The sequence below is a fragment of the Stomoxys calcitrans genome, chromosome 2 (genome assembly GCF_963082655.1).
Source record: "Stomoxys calcitrans chromosome 2, idStoCalc2.1, whole genome shotgun sequence".
NCBI lineage: Eukaryota > Metazoa > Arthropoda > Insecta > Diptera > Muscidae > Stomoxys > Stomoxys calcitrans.
This window is the reverse complement of record NC_081553.1, coordinates 101,611,753-101,634,209: the sequence shown is the minus strand read 5'-3', so window position 1 is coordinate 101,634,209 and position 22,457 is coordinate 101,611,753. Positions and strand designations below refer to the sequence as shown.

The 22,457-nt window shown below is 35.2% G+C and overlaps 1 protein-coding gene across 10 annotated transcripts in view; it reads right to left on the bottom strand.

Moving 5' to 3' along the window:
* Positions 1-13,768: 13,768 nt before the first annotated feature.
* LOC106082975 (sodium/calcium exchanger 1) overlaps positions 13,769-22,457 on the bottom strand; it is a 577,326-nt gene continuing 568,637 nt past the window's right edge. For all 10 annotated transcript variants that reach the window (XM_059363418.1, XM_059363420.1, XM_059363416.1 and 7 more), the window contains 3 exons: positions 21,015-21,173; positions 16,847-17,018; positions 13,769-16,763 (listed from right to left, as the gene is read on the bottom strand). In XM_059363418.1, coding sequence (XP_059219401.1) covers positions 16,559-16,763; positions 16,847-17,018; positions 21,015-21,173 — 536 coding nt within the window. In that variant the 3' untranslated portion in view covers positions 13,769-16,558. The remainder of the gene's footprint in view (positions 16,764-16,846; positions 17,019-21,014; positions 21,174-22,457) is intronic.

Sequence of the window (22,457 nt, the reverse complement as noted above, 5' to 3'; positions counted from 1 at the left end):
GCTGATACGTTAGAGAACATTTGCAAAATATGGCTTAGACAGTAGTAGGGACCAGTAGGAATTTTGTCAAAGAGATAAGGCAAACAACTCAATGTCAAATATTCTTACCACATTAAAAGAATGTGATTTAAGCAGCAGATTGTCCGCTCTTTATACAGCAATATAAATTGTTTTAATCGGTATAGACTTTTAAAAGTTATTGAAATTTTCGTAAAATATTTCATATCATCACATTCTAGGCTCATTATTTTACAAATCGATCTTTTACCCAAGACTAGATCTTTATACCTTTTAAATGATACTTCATTTGTTCAAATATTTCCATCAGAACGCGAGTTACAAGCTTTGCAAGTTGACTTTCATTTTTAAGAAATTCGAAAATTGTGTTTTTCAAAAAACCAAAATACCACTAGATGGCGCTGCCTTACCACACACGGCAGTGCTGCCAAGTTCCGTGCAGAAAATTTGAAGCATATACATATTCAAATCTCAATAACTTTTGTATGGAAACAGATATTGACATGAATCTAATGGCATTTGAAAGGCCATAAGTTTTATTATAGATGTGGTTTAGAACATTTGCAATATATGGCTTAGTCAGTAGTAGGGAGCAGTAGGAATTTAGTCAAAGGAAAAACAAACAACTCCATGACAAATATTCTTATCACATTAAAAGGATGTTATTTAAGCAGCTTATTCTCTGCTCTTCATATCGCAATTTAAACTGTTTTAATCAGTTTAGTCTTTCAAAAGTTATTGAAGTTTTGTAAAACATTCCAAAACGCCACATGCCACGCTCATTTTTCTACAAACCGACCCTTCACCCAAAATTAGATCTTTATATCATTTAAATGATACTTCATTTGTTCAAATATTTCTATCAGAACGCTAGTTAAATGCTTTGCAAGTTGACTTTCATTTTTGAAAAATTCGAAAATTGTTGAAATTTTCGAAGTTTCGAAGTTGAAGTTTTCGTAAAATATTTCATATCATCACATTCTAGGCTCATTATTTTACAAATCGATCTTTTACCCAAGACTAGATCTTTATACCTTTTAAATGATACTTCATTTGTTCAAATATTTCCATCAGAACGCGAGTTACAAGCTTTGCAAGTTGACTTTCATTTTTAAGAAATTCGAAAATTGTGTTTTTCGAAATCCAAAATACCACTAGATGGCGCTGCCTTACCGCACATGGCAGTGCTGCCAAGTTCCGTGCAGAAAATTTTAAGCATATTCTCAAATCTCAATAACTTTTGAATCGAATCATATATTGACATAAATCTAATGGCATTGGAAAGGCCAAGAGATTTACTTTGGATATGTTTTAGAACATTTCCAAAATATGGTTTAGTCAGTAGTAGGGAACAGTAGGAATTTTGTCAAAGGAAAAACAAACAACTCCATGACAAATATTCTTATCACATTAAAAGGATGTTATTTAAGCAGCCTATTCTCTGCTCTTAATATCGCAATTTAAATTGTTTTAATCAGTTTATACTTTTAAAAGTTATTGAAGTTTTTATAAAACATTTAAAAATGCCACATGCCACGTTCACTTTTCTACAAATCGCCCCTTCATCCAAAACTAGATCTTTATATCTTTTAAATGATACTTCATTTGTTCAAATATTTCCATCAGAAGGCGAGTTACAAGCTTTGCAAGTTTTGTTTCATTTTTAAAAAGTTCGAAAATTGTGTTTTTCAAAAAACCAAATATTTTCAAACTTCAATAACTTTTGTATGGAAACAGATATTGACATAAATCTAATGGGCTTAGAAAGGCCAAAACATTTACTATGGATATGTTTTAGAACATTTCCAAAATATGCCTTAGTCAGTAGTAGGGAGCAGTAGGAATTTAGTCAAAGAGATAAGGCAAACAACTCAATGTCAAATATTCTTACCACATTAAAAGAATGTGATTTAAGCAGCAGATTGTCCGCTCTTTATACAGCAATATAAATTGTTTTAATCGGTATAGACTTTCAAAAGTTATTGAAATTTTCGTAAAACATTTCATATCGCCACATTCTAGGCTCATTATTTTACAAATCTATCTTTAACCCAAAACTAGATCTTTATACCTTTTAAATGATACTTCATTTGTTCAAATATTACCACCAGAACGCGATTTACAACCTGTGCAAATTGACTTTGATTATTGAAAATTCGAAAAATGTGTTTTTCAAAAAACCAAAAATACTACTAGATGGCGCTGCCTTACCGCACATGACAGTGCTGCCAAGTTTCGTGCAGAAAATTTTAAGCATATATTCAAATCTCAATAACTTTTGTATGGAAACAGATATTGACATAAATCTATTGGCATTAAAAACGCGATAAGATTTACTAGAGATATGTTTTGGAACATTTGCACAATGTGGCTTAGTCAGTAGTAGGGAGCAGTAGGAATTTAGTCAAAGAGAAAAGGCAAATAACTCAATGACAAATATTCTTACCAAATCAAGAGCATATGATTTAAGTAGCAGATTCTCTGCTATTTATACCGCAATTTGAATTATTTTAATTGGTAAAGACTTTCAAAAGTTACTTAAGTTTTTGTAAAACATTTCAAAACGCCATGTGCCGTGCTTACTCTTCTACAAGTTGACTCTTTATCCAAAACTAGATCCTTATATCTTTTAAATGATATTTTAATTGTGCAAATATTACCATTAGAACGCGAGTTACAAGTTTTGCAAGTTGACTTTCATTTTTGAGAAATTTGAAAATTGTGTTTTTCAAAAAACCAAAATACCACTAGATGGCGCTGCCTTACCGCACATGGCAGTGCTGCCAAGTTTCGTGCAGAAAATTTTAAACATATTTTCAAATCTCAATAACTTTTGAATGGAATCAGATATTGACATAATTCTAATGCAATTAGAAAGGTCATAAGATTTACTGCTGATACGTTTGAGAACATTTGCAAAATATGGCTTAGACAGTAGTAGGGACCAGTAGGAATTTTGTCAAAGAGATAAGGCAAACAACTCAATGTCAAATATTCTTACCACATTAAAAGAATGTGATTTAAGCAGCAGATTGCACGCTCTTTATACAGCAATATAAATTGTTTTAATCGGTATAGACTTTCAAAAGTTATTGAAATTTTCGTAAAATATTTCATATCATCACATTCTAGGCTCATTATTTTACAAATCGATCTTTTACCCAAGACTAGATCTTTATACCTTTTAAATGATACTTCATTTGTTCAAATATTTCCATCAGAACGCGAGTTACAAGCTTTGCAAGTTGACTTTCATTTTTAAGAAATTCGAAAATTGTGTTTTTCAAAAAACCAAAATACCACTAGATGGCGCTGCCTTACCACACACGGCAGTGCTGCCAAGTTCCGTGCAGAAAATTTGAATCATATTTTTAAATCTCAATAACTTTTGAATGTAATCGGATATTGACATAAATCTAATGTCATTGGAAAGGCCAAGAGATTTACTTTGGATATGTTTTAGAACATTTGCAAAATATGGTTTAGTCAGTAGTAGGGAGCAGTAGGAATTTAGTCAAAGAGATAAGGTAAACAACTCAATGACAAATATTCTTAACACATTGAAAGAATGTTATTTGAGCAGAAGGTTCACTGCTCTACATAACGCAATTTAAATTGTTTTAATCGGTTAAGATTTTCAAAAGTTATTGAAGTTTTGTAAAACATTTCAAAACGCCACATGCCACGCAAAATTTTCTACATGGCGACCCTTTACCCAAAACTAGATCTTTATACCTTTTAACTGATACTTTATTCGTTCAAATATTACCATTAGAACGCGAGTTACAAGCTTTGCAAGTTGACTTTCATTTTTGAGAAATTCGAAAATTGTGTTTTTCAAAAAACCAAAATAACACTAGATGGCGCTGCCTTACCGCACATGACAGTGCTGCCAAGTTTCGTGCAGAAAATTTTAAACATATTTTCAAATCTCAATAACTTTTGAATGGAATCAGATATTGACATAAATCCAATGGCATTAGAAAGGCCAAAAGATTTAGTTTGGATATGTTTTGGAACATTTGCACAATGTGGCTTATCAGTAGTAGGGAGCAGTAGGAATTTAGTCACAGAGATGAGGCAAACAACTCAATGATGAATATTCTTACCAAATCAAGAGCATATGAACTACGTAGCAGATTCTCTGCAATTTATACCGCAATTTGAATTATTTTATTTGGTAAAGATTTTCAAAAGTTACTTAAGTTTTTGTAAAACATATCAAAACGCCACGTGCCACGCTCACTTTTCTACAAATCGCCTCTTTAACCAAAACTAGATCTTTATATCTTTTAAATGGTACTTCATTTGTTCAAATATTACCACCAGAACGCGATTTACAACCTGTGCAAATTGACTTTGATTATTGAAAAATCGAAAAATGTGTTTTTCAAAAAACCAAAATATCACTAGATGGCGCTGCCTTACCGCACATGACAGTGCTGCCAAGTTTCGTACAGAAAATTTTAAGCATATATTCAAATCTCAATAACTTTTGTATGGAAACAGATATTGACATGAATCTAACGGCATTAGAAAGGCCAAAAGATTTACTATGGATGTGTTTTAGAACATTTCCAAAATGTGGCTTAGTTAGTAGTAGGGAGCAGTAGGAATTTAGTCAAAGGAAAAAGGCAAACAACTCAATGACAAATATTCTTACCACATTAAAATAATGTGATTTAAGTAGCATGTTATTTGCTCTTCATGCCGCTATTTAAATTGTTCTAATCGGTTAAGACTTTCAAAAGTTGTTGAAGTTTTTGTAAAACTTTTCAAACCGTAACATGCCACACTCACTTTTCTACAAATCGACCCTTTAACCACAACTAGATCTTTATACCTTTTAACTGATACTTTATTCGTTCCAATATTTCCATCAGAACTCGAGTTACAAGCTTTGCAAGTTGACTTTCATTTTTGAAAATTCGAAAATTGTGTTTTTCAAAAAACCAAAATACCACTAGATGGCGCTGCCTTACCGCACATGACAGTGCTGCCAAGTTTCGTGCAGAAAATTTTAAACATATTTTCAAACTTACATAACTTTTGAATGGAATCAGATATTGACATAAATCCAATGGCATTAGAAAGGCCAAAAGATTTACTATGGATGTGTTTTAGAACATTTCCACAATGTGGCTTAGTCGGTAGTAGGGAGCAGTAGGAATTTTTTTTTTGTCATTGGTAAAGACTTTCAAAAGAAGCAACCATTGTGGACTTTACTTCCTTGTTTGTTGATTTTAAACATACCTACCTTCTTATCCTTCTTGTGAAATTATACATCGATTTCGTTTTAATTTTATTATATTTAAAAATTATTGTTTGTTTTTTTTTCAAAATTTTTTTTCTTTTCTTATAACATTTTGTCATGGAAGTTTCTCTTTACAAATAAATAATCATCGTAGCATGGGGGAGTTTGCTTTCTTGTTACATACTTCTCATTTAGGTTTTAGGTTTTGCTGTTTTTTTGTTTGCTTTTTTGTATTTGGGTTGTATTTAGTTCAACTTTGCTTAGGGGGTATTTGGTTTAGTTGCTTGTTGTTTTGGGTTTTAGTTTTTCAAAAAATCTTTTTTCCCTTTAGTTTCAAACACAAAATATGGTAGGAAAAATCAAAGAAAGACCAAATAGATTGTTTTTAAAAATATTCAAAAATTCTACTTAATTGTACATGTTACACAGCATAAATTAAGAGACATACTTAATAATCATAATAAAATTTTATCTAAATAACAATGCGCAGTTCTTGTTTTGGTAATCTTTACAAATACGAATATGAATGGACTGTGAACCATTTTTTGTTTTTGTTTTTGTTTTCCTCTTCACATATTTAGTTAAGTTTATGTATATGTATATATATATGTATATATTTGTTTAAGTATTAAATTAAACATATATTTGTTGTTGTTTTAAGTTTCGGTTGTTTTTTTTTTTCTTTTGTTTATATCATTTGTTTAAAAAAAACTTAATATTACTAAACAATAATTTAACAATGAGTTTTATTTAATTTTATTTTTTTATATATGCTTTTACAATTATTTTTTATTTTATTTATTTTTGTTTTCTTCAGAGTTTTTCGTTTCTTCTTTTGGTTGGTTTGTGTTTTATTTTTAATTTAATAATCAACAATTATATTTTTTTTCTGTTAACAATAAAAATTTATTTTTGCTTTTTGTTTGTTTTAATAAAAAAATATTTACTTTTTCCAGTATTATTGGTTATTTTGTTGTTGTTGTAAGATAGGGAGAGGAAGGATTTTATTTTTTATTTTTTTATGTATTAACAAAAATCGCTGTTCGTTTGCATTTTATTGGGATGTGGTGTATTGGGTATTTTTTTTTTGTTCTCAGATAGATTAGACAGAAACTTGACATTATTATTGGTTCATAGTATGACACGAAAGATATGAGAAAAAATTTTTTTTGAAGTTTTTATTGAATTTCTAAAAATAAAAATATTCCCTACATCATCGAACTCAATGAATGACCGGCAAAAGAATAAAAATCTTACCATCACCTAAAAATCTGTTTTAAAAACAGTTTTTTCTTTCGCGTAACCAACACGCAGGGGATGCCCCCTATATATTCAGTGCATTGCGTTGCCAATTAGGAAAGTTAGGGGCTGGAGGGGGGAAAGAGGGAGTAGTGTTTATTTATATTAGTCTTAAATTTGTGAACGTCAATGACATTAGCCGGAAGTCGATTCCACATTCGAATGGTTCGGGCGAAAATTTTCTCGGTAATGCATGGTTCGGTCGACTGGCCAATCAATTACAAACGGGTATGAGTTCCTGGCAAGTCTTGTATTTCTGGTGAACATCCTAACGTCAGGGATAAGAAGACGAATATCCCTGGAACACGTGCCCTGAAAATAACCATAGAGCAATACAATGCTACCCATATTCCGACGATGTTCAAGAGAAGCAATAGAGTTGGATGCCCTACTACTCCCCAAACAACACCATCGCTCTCCGTTGAATCCGGTCAAATAGATCCAAGGATGATTTTGGAGCTTCTGCTCATTTCATCCTCGGCCTGATGTAGGTATTATAGATATTGAGTAGATCAGAAGAGGTGAAATATTTCTTGCACCGCTTAAGAAAGCGCAAACACTTGAATGCTTCTTTCGCAACTTTGAATACGTGTTTGATGACCAGAACATCAAGAGCATCTTACTGTTCAATATCTTTACCGTCGATAGATATCGACGATTGAGGTGGGTCAGTGAATCGCTTGTAAGAAACACCACTGCGCCTCAATCAATCCCATGGCAACCGGTTGTACGTACCGGATTGACCCGATGGAGTTCTTCATCGGCAAGGGCTGCCGCGTTAGTGTATAACACATTGCTACAACAACAACAACCACTGCGCCTTCTGTGCATTAAAATCTACTCTGTTGTTTCTACCCCACTCGGAAATGGCTAACAAATCCTGGGAGAGCGTCTCATTTATAATGCGCCTCCTGTCCACAATTTCTTGAGGACTGGGCCTATGGTCGAATGAATATGAATGACACAGACTACTGTCATCGGCAAATGGGTCTGACCCAATAGATCGTCAATGAAAATAAGAAAAAGGGAAGGGGAAAGGACAGAGACTTGTGGCACACCTGCGGCCAATGTATACTCATCTGATGAGAACCCATCTACAACAACTCGTATAGTGCGATCTCTGAGAAAGCTCGATCTAAATCGAACAAAGTTAATACCGACTTCAAAAGCGACAAGCTCTGATAAAAGTGCACCGTGTCAGACCCTATCAAAATGCCTTGGAGATATCCAGAGTCAAGAACTTACTCTCACCAAACTGGTGGATAGAGTGACTCCATAGTTCCAGCAATAATGCCATTAGGTCTCCCGTAGAGCGATTTCAGCAGAACCCATACTGTCTGGACTCTAGGTATCTGACAAGATGATGGTTAACCATACTCTCCATAACCTTGGAGAGCGCGGAGCATATCGTAATTGGCCGGTAATTTGCAGGGTTGTTCGCCGCACAGTTTTTGGAGATGGGCTGAACGTTCGCTACCTTCCAAGGCGCCGGGAAAACTCCCCCACAGTAAGCAAGGTTGAAAAGATTGCGTAGTGGACGAGTAAGCGTCGAAGAACACTTACAAAAGACAAGTGTTGATATACCATCCGGGCCCGGAGATTTATTAACGTCGAGATACGCAAGGACCCTTTCAACTCCACGTGTTCGAAAGAATATCTGAGGCATCGAACTAGGTACACTATCGGTCACGGGGAGTGGTTGATTGCTAAATGGCAAGGAAGAATTTCCTGCAAACATTTCAGCCAGTAGATTAGCCTTATCAACCGGGATTCACTGACCCCCGATGGGGTTCCCTTTTTTTTTTTTACGAATGACCAAAAGCTCTTGCTTCTCCTCGGAGAAGCAATAACTTTGGCACGAAGACGCTGTTTGTAAAGAAACTTTTCGTGTCTAAGTTTTCTGGTACACGAAGTTCTTGCGCAGCATTTCGGTAGTGGCATTTTTGTTCAGACGCCAAGTCTTAAATGCATCCTCTTGTGATCTGACAGCATCTCCGCATGCCTGGTCAAATCAAATTGTATCTTTTGATTTAACCGACAAATTCTTAGTCTATGTAAAAACTTCTCCTCAAAGAGGTGTCACACAGCGGCACGCCGTTCCGACTCGGCTACAAAAAAAAAGAGACCCCATTATCACTGAGCTTAAATATGAATGAGATAGCACTCATTTATATGTGAGAAGTTCGCTCCTCTTGCTTAGTGGAATAGTCATGGACAAATTGCAATTGTCTATATCGCATGCCACATAAAAACAAAGTTAGCTAGAAACACACGCACAAATACAATACAGTGAGAGATGAGCGAATGTTTTAGTAATCGCAATGAGAAATTATTACGCGAACCGTTGATAACCATTGCCCCAGCATTCACTGAATAAGGTTAGGCCAAGCGATCAGCCGATATAAAATTTTTTTAATTGTTGACAGTACTTGGCATTGAGGATGTCAACTTGTTCTCTTTTTACATTCATTCTTTGTTTAGTTTTTCTCCTATTTGATGACACTTTCAATCAGCAGATTTGACATCCTTAATGATGTTCATGGTGCCTATCCACTTTATGTTTTTGCAAGTGACCTAACCTTCTATTAGTGAATTCTGCCGTTGTCCAAACACAATCTTTAAATATAAAATATAGGATAAAAACAAGCTGGTCGAAAGCGATCAGCCTAATTTTTTGTATTACGAACAGTATTCGAAATTAAAGTTGACAACTTGTCCTTTGTTTACATTTTCTCTTATTTGTGACATTTTTTAAACATCATGTTTTGACAGTTATAATTTTAATGGGGGCCTTTCCACTTTGTGATATCGGAAAGCGATTGGGAAGTTTTTTTTTGTATTTCAAACAGTATTCGAAATGAAAGTTGTCAACTTTGTTTACATTTTCGCATATTTCTTTTGACATTTATAATTATAATTGGCTGTACCCGGCCCGCTCTGCTGCGCCTTCATTAGCACCACGCGAAAAATAAGTTTCTTGCTTACTACAATATGTATCTCCCCAGTACAATTTGTTTATCTACTACCAAATACCTGTTATTTAACTTCACATAGCCATGATTCAGCCAAGTATTCAGATCTTTTAAGGTGTTTTAGAGGTTGCGCAACCTCCTATCACTTTAACCTGATTTTTAATACCATATTCGTAGTCTACTCGCGATTATCTTTTATTTGAGTACCATATTATCACGTTAGTCTAATATGTTCACTTGGGCCGGTTTTGGGGCGGCCTTCTAAGTACTTGGACCCAATATTAAACTCCCAAATACCTGTCATTTGAGACCCATATTGCCCAAAGCGCGGTAAAAGTGTCCTGTTTTTTTTGGGGGAGGGTGGGTGTTTTTGGGGGGGAGGGGTGGGGAACCCCCCAACAATTAGGACGACATTTTTATTCTTAGTTCACACTCTACTCTTAAATACCTTTCAATTGATACCCATATTGTCCCAATCGGTAAACATGTCCGTTCGGTGGGGTTTGGGATAGGGCGTCCCCCCAGTATATTTGACCCCAAACATTTCGCTAAAATCAACATGCAACATTTCGCTTAAATCGATGCAACCAAATCCGAGATTTGGCGTTTTTGAGAATCGGGTTAAGGGGGAGGGTCCGCCACCCCCTCCCCCCTTTGGATTTAAAAAAATGTAGTATCCTATTTTCACCGGGGGTTCTAACGCCTATGAAAATTTCATGAAAATTTTTTCAGCCGTTTTTGAGTCGATACGGTGCAGACAAACAAACAAAATGCAATAACTTCATTTTTGTATAATAGATGGGGCCTTTCCACTTTGTGTTTTCGTCAAATGAAACTACCTTTTGTTGGTGTTTTTAATGTTATAGGAGACATCTGCTTCAATTTTCACACATAAAAAAAAATAATTACCGGTCATTAGAGTTTCGAGACATCTGTCTTATTTTTTTCTCTCGCTTTACTTTTTATTAACGAAAACAAACATTTTTTTTTAAATTAAATTTACAAAAGAAGGGAAATAATTACAAAAACAAAAAAAAATACAAAGGTTGAGAAGAGATACTTAACAACGTCATGAAATCAACAAAGATGGTAACTTTGTTCTTTTTTTTTACAAAAAAATAACTTAAAGATATTTAACGAAAAACAAGTTTTTTAAACTAAAATCATTAAAGATAGTATGTTTTTTGTTTTTTTCTTGGTTTTAGTTTTTACGAATAAATTCTTTTCGATAAATTACAAAAAACAGAAAATTTATTTTCGCTATAACTTAAATATTACAAATTAATTAATTATAATAATAATATAAATAATATTAAGAATTTTTCTTTTTTGTTTTTTTCGAATAAGTATTGGTTGGTTTTTGTTTTTATTAGATTTATATATAAATTTTCTTAAAAGTTGGGTTTTTCCAAAAAAAGTTTTTTTTTCTTCAAATTTTCAAAGTCTAATAAGCTATGACTTATAGACCTTTTCAGGGAAGTATGGGGGGTAGGGAGGAGGGGGATATTTTCAATAAATATATGTATAATTTTTTCAAATTTTCTTTTTTTTAATAGTAGTTTATAAATTAAGTGTTTTTTGTTGTTCTTTTTTTTGTTTTTAATCATTAACACACCTTTGTTTGAAGGTCTCCAAAAAAAAGTAGTTTAGAAAAATTAAAAATAAAGTTTTTCGAAAGTTTCTTTTGTTTTTCTTCACTTGGCCTTAAATGATGCTTGATTTTTTTTATAATTCTATCATTTTTATGGTAGTATATGTTGTTTTTCGATGGCTATAAAAAATCTATATATTTGGACTATACACAATAATATATCGATTGTGGACTGACTAAATTGGAGTATATCATGATTTCATCTTACCCCATAAGTTTTTTTATTTTTCTTATTTTTTTTTTCTTCTTTAAATATGTATGTATAAAAAAAAACAAAAAAACACAGAGAGTATAAAGAGACTAAGAGTTGTGTGTTGCAGTGTTAAGAGGGATTGGATAAAGTTGGTATTATATGCTACTCGATAAAAATTCGATAACAAATCAATTCGATACCAAATCAATTTGATAATAAATCAATTCGATAAAAAATCAATTCGATAACAAATCAATTCGATAACATATCAATTCGATAACAAATCAATTCGATGACAAATCAATTAGTTAAAAAATCATTTCGATAACAAATTAATTCGATAACAAATCAATTCGATAACAAATCAATTCGATAACAAATCAATTCGATAACAAATTAATTCGACAACAAGTAAATTCGATAACAATTCATTTCGATAAATTTATTTTTTTCAGATAAGGCCAAAAAAAGAGTTTATGTTCTTAAATGTTTTTTTTTTATTTTTTTTTTTTGAAGAAAAATAATATTGCAATTTGTTAAAATTTATGTATGAAAAAAATCGATATTAATAAGTTATCGAATTTAAGTTATTTGAGAGCTTAACCAACATTATTTTTAAGGAGCGGGATTTTTTACTACACGAATTTAGTTGAGAAGAAGATAGTTGCATGAAGAGATAGGTAGATAGATAGAGAGAGATATAGTAAAAGCACGATAAAGAAAGAACATTTGTCTATTAATTCTAAACAAAATGGGATGTTCACACCAAACAAGGGATATACATAAGATCAATTTACATTTAACGGTGATCACCAACATTCTTTTGACATTCGAAACTCACAACTCAGGCAACCTATATAATAGGGCAGACAGGTGGTGCAAAATTAAATGGAGTGTGGCGGTGTTTTTTTTTTCAAAAGCTATCACATACTTGTGAATGTCAGCTTTAGAACAACAAATCTTGTGTATCGATTGTTATTGCATAATATCGATACTAGCCAGTGCACCTGAAATTTATTTATGCTTGCACTTAAAAGTCCAATAATTAACAAGGCCTTATAATTTTTGAATATTACTTTTCAAAGTGATTGTGGCGTATGATCTAATTGGAGACCAGCCATGTATTGCAGTGCGATGTGTTAGTATAAAATTGTCGATTAATTGGATTATTAAAAAAAGTTTAATTTGCCAATTAGTTAGGAAATATGGATTTGCAAGATAAGGAAATCGATTGGAAAACAAAATTTTTTTAGCTTACTGTATGCAACCGTTTGACTAACCAGCCTTTAAACTATTTTCCTTCCTATAGATGTCAAGGACCCTATACACGTTAAGATTAATCGCAGGTAGTGTACAGCAAACAGTTGAGTATAATCCATGACATTATTATCAGGTAGTATACCGTAAACAGCTGAGTACCTTTTTTTCTCCCGAGGTACACTATCTGTCAATTAGCTTTGATTGTGTGTGTGTGTGTGTATTATAGTTAAGAACCATACATACACAAACAACGAAAAATGGCGCGAACTAGTAACATACTCAAAATCAGAGTTTTACTAATCACTCAATTTGACAGATAGTGTATTCAATATATTGTTATTGAGCAACTGGCACTACCTGTAAATGAATATATCTTGATTTCTACTATACAGATCTTAGGGACCCTTTACATAGTGTGATTTCTCAGACTAACCAAAGAACGATTTTAATATCAATTGCTAAATGAAAAGCCAATAGCAGAATAAAAAGTGTACTCAATATTTTGTTGTTGGGCAACTTCTCCTACCTGGAAATGAATACATCTTGGGTACACAGTTCCTCAGATACACAGTTCCTCAGTAGATACAATAGGTCTATTCGCCTACTTTTCCAGTAAAAATTTGCAGGAGAGTGAGAACAGTATTTACTCTCATTTGCTTTTTATTTGCATTAAACAGCTGAATGTCATAAAACAGCTGTTTGATGCTGTAAATTTCTGATAGGAAAAAAACCTCCAGTAGAAATTTGCAAGTTCTCAATTAACAAACACTCAAAATTGTGCTCGCTCTCACGCGCTCTCCCGCTCTCCTCTGCTGGCAAATAAAGTACGCGAATGACTTCCAGTAAAAATTTGTGCAAATGTGCACAAATTTTTGAGTACGCGAACGCACTTTATATAGATCTTAAGGACCCTTTACACTATGTGATCTTAGACTAACCAAATAACGATTTTTATATCATTTAGTAAATGAAGAGCCAATGGCAAAATAAAAAGTGCACTCAATATTTTCTTGTTGAGCAACTGGTCCTGGCTTCAAAGGTAAATATCTTGGGTACACAGTTTCTCAGAGCACAAATTATACAGATATTAAGGACCCTTTACACGGTGTGATTTCTCAGACTCAATTAGTAAATGAAGCCAATGGAGGAATAAAAAGTGTACTCAATATATAGTAGCCAATAATTGCTACTTTTAGGTCATTAGCCTAAAATAGCATTTTAATTTTTCACACATTTTTCATTTAAATTTTTCTTGGTATGTGGTTTGACCTTTGTTCACGTGAAAAGCCGATCAGAGTACCAACCCTTATTTGTAACATTTTTAATCGCCACATTTCATCCTCCATTAAATAATTAAGAAATGAGCGTATCCTGACCTAACAGTTTGACATTTTAGTAACTTTCAGTAATGATGCTTTCGACTAATTGGGCCCTAGAGACCCTTAACACGCACAGATTGATCAGTGTAATCTGCTCTTTAATATCACTATGCTTAGTGTAATTAGTAATCACAACATTCTAATTAGTAGATACTTTGGCGTAAACTTGCAAATTCACTCGATTTGAATACAGAAAAATGAGTTACGTTTGAATAAATCAAGCCTTAACACTTCTTAGACAGCATTGTCTGGCACGGGTTGACTATGAGTACGACGCAGGCTGGAGCATTGGCGTCCGATCTGTGTGGTGTTCATTGCTGTTACGAAAAGCTTAGTTGCGAGCTACTGGGCGCTTTCACAGGTTGCGGGTGGTGGAATGCTCCATACGGAGTGGCTGCAAGGGCAGTCGCAAACAATCAGCGATATCGAGCGGAGAGTCTCAGTGTGAGGCCGGGTGGCACCGGCTGTTGCACAAATACTTAGTGCCTACGCTGGACGATATGACAAGGCGAGTCATTGGCGCCTTTGAATAACCAATGGCCAACCTGTTCACACGGTGATCGGTTCTTTGGATCGCAACGAGCTTGCTCACCTACATATGCTTGACGAGAATCGCCAACTCCCCATGAAATTGCCAAATTGTCTTAGTATAAATTTTCTTCTTGAACGTAACATACAGGAATTTTGATCTACAATTACCATGACAAACATTCAGGAAAGCGTAAAAATTTTTCTAGTATAAATTTTTGTTGATAGTTAGTTAAACGTAACGTACAGGAATTCTGAAAAAATAAATCTGTCTCGGCAGCATATCATTAACATTTGTAATTTAAAGCTGTGCTATTAAATTTAAATGTGACGCAGCATATATTTTGCAAATAACTTATACAACGTTTTGTTATCCTACGTTTGACTAATCCATTTCATGTGTTTAACTTATCAATGGCAGTAGGCACAAACAATATTATGTAAGCTAACATAAGTAGGTTTTTTTTCTTGTTTAATATTAGGACAACACTTTAAACATGTAATTAGTCAAACGTAACATTAAAGTCTTCTTGTTTATTATATGAAACAATTGAAATAGCATAGCATAGATATATAATAACAGACATATCACTGCTTTAAGCTAGAGGGACTTCACACACATGCAATACAACACACCACTTTTTTTGTACTGTTAAGATCATGAAGTTATTCTTTTAAAAATAGAGCAGTTAGTCCAACGTAACGTATAGAAAACATGGTTTTGGTAGAGAATTTTTTTTTAAAGATTTGAGGGGGACTTTTTTGGGAAAGTTTTTATAACGTTACGTTTGACTAACTTTCCATCTAAAAGTTTTTCCTTTACATAATATTTCGTGAATTACTTTTATGGCCTTAGGTTTAGGAAAGGGGCAGGAAATTGCTTTTCTTATGGATAAATACAAGTAAATTAAATATTTTTCTTATGAATTTCCTAAGCTATCATTTAAAGTACTTAGTTGCATTAGTGTTTCGCTTTTGCATATTTTTCGGCTAGTTTTACAAACGTTGACTGGACTGTTTCAATAAGAGTTTGTGATCGATAGGTAGATAGATGGCTAGAGTTGGGGCATAGACATAGTCCTGTACAAAGATCCATTTATGCATTTCCTTAGATTTTGGTATGGTTATAAGTTAAAAATTTCCCATAAAAAAGAAGCTATGCTATTTAGCCAACACTTAACAAATTGTTTGGGTCCTTCTTTTTCATTATATGTATTAGCATGGAGCTGGTTTCTAGTTTGTTAAAGTAAATTTTTTGGTTTTGATTATTTTTTTTTGTTTCTTTTGTTTGTTTACGTCGATCTAACATTAAGTGTAGAGTTTTAGATTTAAAGTTACTTTGAATTGCCTTTGGTTTTAATGAAGTTTTAAATTTTGTTGGCGTCTTTCATTTATATGGGGTTGTTGTTTTGATTCAAGGGTAAGAGTTCTCTTCTTGATCTAACTTTTGCTTTTAGAAACTTCTCTCTAAATGGGGGTATACTATAGTAGTTGTAATTGTAGTTCTAGTTGCTGTGGTTATAGTTAATGTAGTTGTAGTAGTAGTAGTAGTAGTAGTAGTAGTATTGTAGTAGTGAAATGTATGTACTATGTATACATATGTGTATGTATGTATGCAGTTGTAAATATAAAAAAGTTTTGTTTACAAATAGTAATAATGCTGTTCTAGTTGTCCTTTTATGGTTTGGATTTTGTTTTCTGTTTGGTTGGCCATCTCTTTGCTTCTTGACATATCCATTTTATGGTTGTTGTTGATGTTGTTGTATATCTCCTTAATCTTAATCTTCTCTTGATGTGTTACAAAATAAAGAAGAAGCAACAGAGAAATGCTTCTTCTTTTTCTCTTTCTTCTCCTGTGTTGGTGAGTTGTAAATGGAGGAAATCTGGTAGTTGTTGTAGTTGTGGTATTGTATGTGAGTGTATATGTCTGTGACGTTGTAAATATAACAGTGTCCGTATGCTCTCAGCTGCGTTTGGCCTATTTTTTTGTTTTGTTTTGGATATTTAGAATCCTTTGATAATACCATACGCCTCCAGGGTGCTGACCAGCAAATAGATCACCCATAAACTGAACAAAATACTACTGCTAACGTATTTGATTCTCTTGGGACCGCCCAATTCGCCGCCCACACTTTTACTACGTCTCAACATCAATATCAAAATGGCAATCAAAGCTTCTGAACAGAACAGCGTTACGGAAAAGGCAATACTGCAATGTAACCAAAATGCAAAAAAGAAGAGAAAAACATTTATTTTTTTATTTTATTTATAATGATTTTAGTTTGGACTTACGTTCCCGGTTCCACTGCATAAACGGTACCTTTGGCCTCGTGCACAATGGCGGCCAGGGACCACGCCACACCAATACCAAGGAAGACATTGACAGCATTACTACCGGTTACATTGCCCACACTGGCGTCGGCATATTTGTCTTGGATGGCAGCGACTTTACTGGCAAAAGTATCTGCGAGGTAAGGAGAGAAAATAAAGCAATTAGTCTCACGTAACGTAACGTAAAGTGTAGCAAAACGATAAAAGTTATTCTGCTATTTCGACTTTAGTTTTAGGGGTTGAATTTGTAAATGTTTTCATATGTGGATGATAAAAAAAGCGTTAAGATGTGTTGGCTCGAATCGAATGTACCCTTTACTCTGGGCTTTGAAATCTGAATGATTTCTATTAATAGGAAGAAAGAAGAAAGAAAACCAGTAGACTGGTTTTTATGGCAGCTATATCTGGATTTGAAACGATTCCCATTCTCAACTGACCTTAATCAACATGAAGTAATTAAGCAAAATGTCGAGCTTTACTAGAGGGACCTCAAAATGTTCAAAAAAACGCTGGGAGGGTAGCATAGAAACTAACTTGCTGGTAGGGTTATGAGGAAAACTGCTTTCCAACCTAACGGTAAAGAGATCGCGATCTTTTTGGTGGAACTGAGATTCGAGGAAGCTTAGACAGGATACCAGGAGGTTCTATAATAAGACCAATCGAACCAAGCTCAGAAATAACTTGAGTAATATTCTAGATATCCGACCCATTGACATACACATTAAGTGTGAGGCAGCCACTACGGCTATGAGACTTAAGGCGATGGGAGCAGCTCATACCATCGCGGTATAATCGAGGCGACGATAGAAAACCTGGAAGGAAGTGGAGAGGTTTCTAGTTGGATACCTGAGATGAACCTTGAAGTCGAGTGCGAGTCACTGCTGCCATCGGCACAGTCTTGGATTGACGGAACCCTAGTATTGCCATCTGGAAGATCATGTTACACGGATGGATCAAAGCTAGAGGACAGAGAGGGTCTAGGGGTTTACATTGAAAACTCAGGGACTGACATCTGTTTTAGACAGCCTGACCATAATACGGTCCTGCAGGCAGAGATCCGGGATATCATGGAATGTGGGAAGTGGTGTGGTGCTAACGCGAGGTCGTCGAGTCTGAACATCTTTACCAACAGTAAAATTGCCATAAGGGCAATAACAACCAGGACGGTAAGGTCACGAACAGTCTTGCAGTGTAAGAAGGAGATTAACGACTTCTCTGAGGATGACAAAATGCGCATCGGTTGGCTGCCGGGCCATAACGGAGTAAGGGGAAATGAAAGGGCAGACAATTTGGCGGTGAATGCCAGAGGACTGCCGTTAATAAACTTGGTTAACCCGAAGCCTTTCGGGTCGACGCAGTCCGAGTTAAGGGAGTGGGCGACGAATGCGCATGCAACATTGTGGAACAGCGAAACAGTCCGTAGAACGGAGAAAATTCTATGGGGGGATCCAGATCGTGAGAAGACGAGGCTATTACTGAAAGGAAGCAAGAAGAGGTAAGTATAGCTATTGGTATCATAAGGGGACACATAGGACTACGAGCTCACTTATGAAAAATCGGTGCGGCAAGTGATAGCATGTGTAGGGCATGCGGGGAAGATGATGAGAGGTTGGAGCATTTCCTTTGTCATTGCCCGGCTTTCGCGTCCAACAGATACCGGTACTTAGGTGGAGATACAATATCAGACTTGAACCAACTTAGGGGAGTGGCATTGAAAACAATTAAGGATTTTGTAAGTAGCACGGAATTCCTAACTTAAAATTTTCTTTTTAGAGGCTACTTTATAGTTTTTAGAGCGCACAACAAGCCGATTACTGGCTTAGGTATATGTCCATAGTGGCATGGGGCGGATTAATATCTGCACTCTCTTTTCAACCTAAACTAACCTAACCTAATTAAAACCTATAGCAGTTACATCGAAAAATGGTCTGATCTGGTGTCATTCAGTCAATTCGGATAAAAATTGTGCCCTTTAGCAGGTCAAGAAGTAAAATCGGGAGATCAGTTTATAAGGGAGCTGTATCAGGCTATAGACCGATTAAGACCATATTTGACACGAATGTTGAAGATTATGGGAGAAGTCGTTGTACAATATTTCAGCCAAATCGGATAAGAATTGCGTCCTCTAGAGGCTTAAGAAGTATAATCGGGAGATCGGATTATATGGGTGTTATATCAGGTTATGAACCGATTTAGACCGTACTTGACATAGTTGTTGCGAGACAAAACAGAACATTATATGCAAAATTTCAAGCCAAATGGGATAATAATTGTGCCCCCCTAGAGGCTTAAGAAGTCAAGATTCGAGATCATTTTATACGGCAGCTATATGAGGTTATGGGTCGATTTGAACCATACTTTGCACAGATGTCGGAGTCACAACAAAACACCTCATGCCAAATTTCACCCAAATCGGATTAGAATGGCGCCCTCTAGTGGCTCAAGAAGTCAAGATCCCAGATCGGTTTATATGGCAGCTATATCAGGTTATGGACCGATTTCAATCATACTTAGCACAGTTATTGAAAGTCACAGCAAAACACCTCATGACAAATTTCAGCCAAATCGGATTTGAATTGCGCCCTCTAGTAGCTCAAGATATGAAGATCTGAAATCCATTTATATGACATCTTTATCAAAACGTGAACCCATATGACCCATTTACAGTCCCAACCGACCTTAATTAAAATGAAGTATTTGTGCAAAATTTCAAGCGGCAAGCTTTACTCCTTCGAAAATTAGCGTGCTTTCGACAAACAGACGGGCGGACAGCGCAAGATCGATGTCATGACTATCAAGAATATCTATACTTATGAGGAATATTTTGAGGTATTTCACGCGGAATGACGAAACTAGCATACACCTATCCTATGGTGGAGGGTATAAAAACTGTATTTTTGGGTGAAAGATCCTCAATCGGGAGATCGGTCTATGTGGGGGATATACCCATCAAGTAAAAGCGTGCTAAGTTCCGCCGGGCCGAATCTTGGGTACCCATCGCCATGGGTTTCGCTAAAAAAGCACCCTTATTAAATGAGTTCGTATTTGATTTTTTTTGGGTCAAGAGGTCATTACGGGATATCGGTACTAAGGAGAACTTATACCACTATATTGACCGATTCGGATCATACTTGACATGGATGTTGAAAGTCACAACAAAAGTCTTCGCTCCAAATTTAGCCAAACCGAATGAAAATTGAGGTTTCCAAGAGCTCGAGAAGTCAAATCCGAGGATCGGTTTATATGGGGGCTATATATGTTTATAAACCGATTCGGATCATACTTGGCATGGATGTTGAAAGACATAACCCAAGTCTTTGTTTCTAGGGGTTCAAGAATTCATATCCGGGGATCGGTTTGGTTGGGGGCTATATCTGTTTATAGACCGATTCGGATCATACTTGGTTGGCATAGATTTTGGAAGTCATAACTTAAGTCTTTGCTCCAAATTTCAGTCAAATCGGATGATGAATCGGGTGATCGTTTTTTATGGGGGCTATATCTGTTTATCTATATTTATCTGGAGGCCTCTGGTTATCTCCTGCTGCTGGCAACATTTGGGAGGTACTGTGCCATTTGGTATGGCAGCCATGCAAAAACTTCTGAACAAAGAGATGTCGCACTGCGGCATGCCGTTTGGATTCGGCTACAAAAAGGATGTCCCTTATCATTGAGCTTAAACTTGAATAGGACAGCACCCAGTGGTATGTGAGAAGTTAGATCCTGTTCCTTAAAGGAAATCATTGTGGAAGCTACTATGAAGCCATGGGCATGCAAACATTTCGGTCGTAGACCATGGACGACCAACAAGCATCGTCAAAAATACAAGCAGATTACATTCTTTACCCGACCGACTCAGAGCAATAGTCAAGGCAAAAAGTGGTCATATCAAGCAATATTGAATGGATTCTGAAACTTAGAATACTTCCACACATCTCTGTCATTTAAATTAATAAAAAAATTTTATGACTTAAATAAATGAATTTATAACACTTCGTGTTAGATACTCTGTACTCAGAGTAAAAATGCCACATAACGTTTCTCTTAGGTTTCCGATATGTAGGTTAGGTAAGGGTGGCAGTCCTTTACAGAAATGAGGTTTGAATATCTAATAAGTTTAAGGACTTACCTGGTATACTGGTACCCAAAGCAACAAAACAAATGGCAGTGACGGCATCCTTGATGCCCAGTGTACAACCGAAATATGATGCAATATCACCGATAACAGCGGTTACTACACCAATGCAAGATATCGACACAACAAAACACAAATAGCCGCCGGCAATATCTGTAAAAGAAAAGAAAGAAACAAAATGCGAAGTTAGTAGAAAATGAGTAAAAATTGAATCTTATCTGGTAAAAAGGCTTCAAGTTCGGCCCGGCCGATGTTTAGATGCCCACCATATATATTAAACACCTTTCTGTGAAAAATTCATTTTTTATAGACCCATAGCAGCTATATCGAAATATGGTCCCATTTGACCAAACTCGGCACTGGCGTCGAGTGGTCTTTACACTGTTCAAGACGGTAAAACAAAATATTGGTCTATATGGCCGCTTTCCACCGTATTCGGGAAGGATATGAAAGCGTCTCATACAACCCATTGTAACAAATTTTCGCCGAAGTCGTTTAATAAAAGCACCATTTATAGGCCCAGGGACTTAATTCGGAAGATCGGTATGTGTGTATGGCAGCTAAATCCAAATATAGAACGATCTGAAACATAAAAGACTCGGATATCTAAAAGCCTTACATAACTCACTGCCAAATTTCAGCGAAATCGGGCAATAAATGCAGCTTTAATGGGTTCAACATCCTAAATTGGGAGATGGGTCTATATTGCAGCTTTATCCAAATATGGACCGATGTGGGCCAAATTGAATACGGGTATCGAAGAGCCTAACGCAACTCACTGTGCCAAATTTCAGCGAAATAGGACAATTACCGCTGCCTTTACCAATACCAATAATTTAAATTGGGAGATCGGTTCAATGGCAGCTTTTTCCAAATATAGCCTAATCTAGATCGTATTCGGTACGAATTTCGAGTGGCCTAACATAACTCATTTTGCTAAAATACACTCAAATCGGTTAATAACTTCACCTATAATGGACCTTAAACCTTAAATCGACAGGCCGGTTTATATGGCAGCTATATTCAAATCTTAACCGATCAGCACCATATTGAACCGGGGTGTCAACGGGCCTAGCACAATTCGTTGTCCCAAATTTCACTGAAATCGGATAATAAATTTCACCCTTAAATACCATTTTATATCCAACCTTTTGGGTTTAAAAACAGTCGTTCAAGGGTCAGGTTTGCCAAGTTCTTAGAAATTTTTTTTTTTATAGACTCAAACTAAATGAGCACAACTATGCCAAGGTTGTGAAGCCTTTTAGGTCATTATTGGATGATGAAAGTCTATATGAACCATTTTATTCCTTATATAGAATATCGTTTGATATTTTAACCATGTTTGGCAAGGACGTTGGAAGTCATAACAGAGCCACACATGAACAATTTTCAAAGAAATTGGATAAGGTGTTTGGCCTTCAAGTGCTTAAGCAGTCA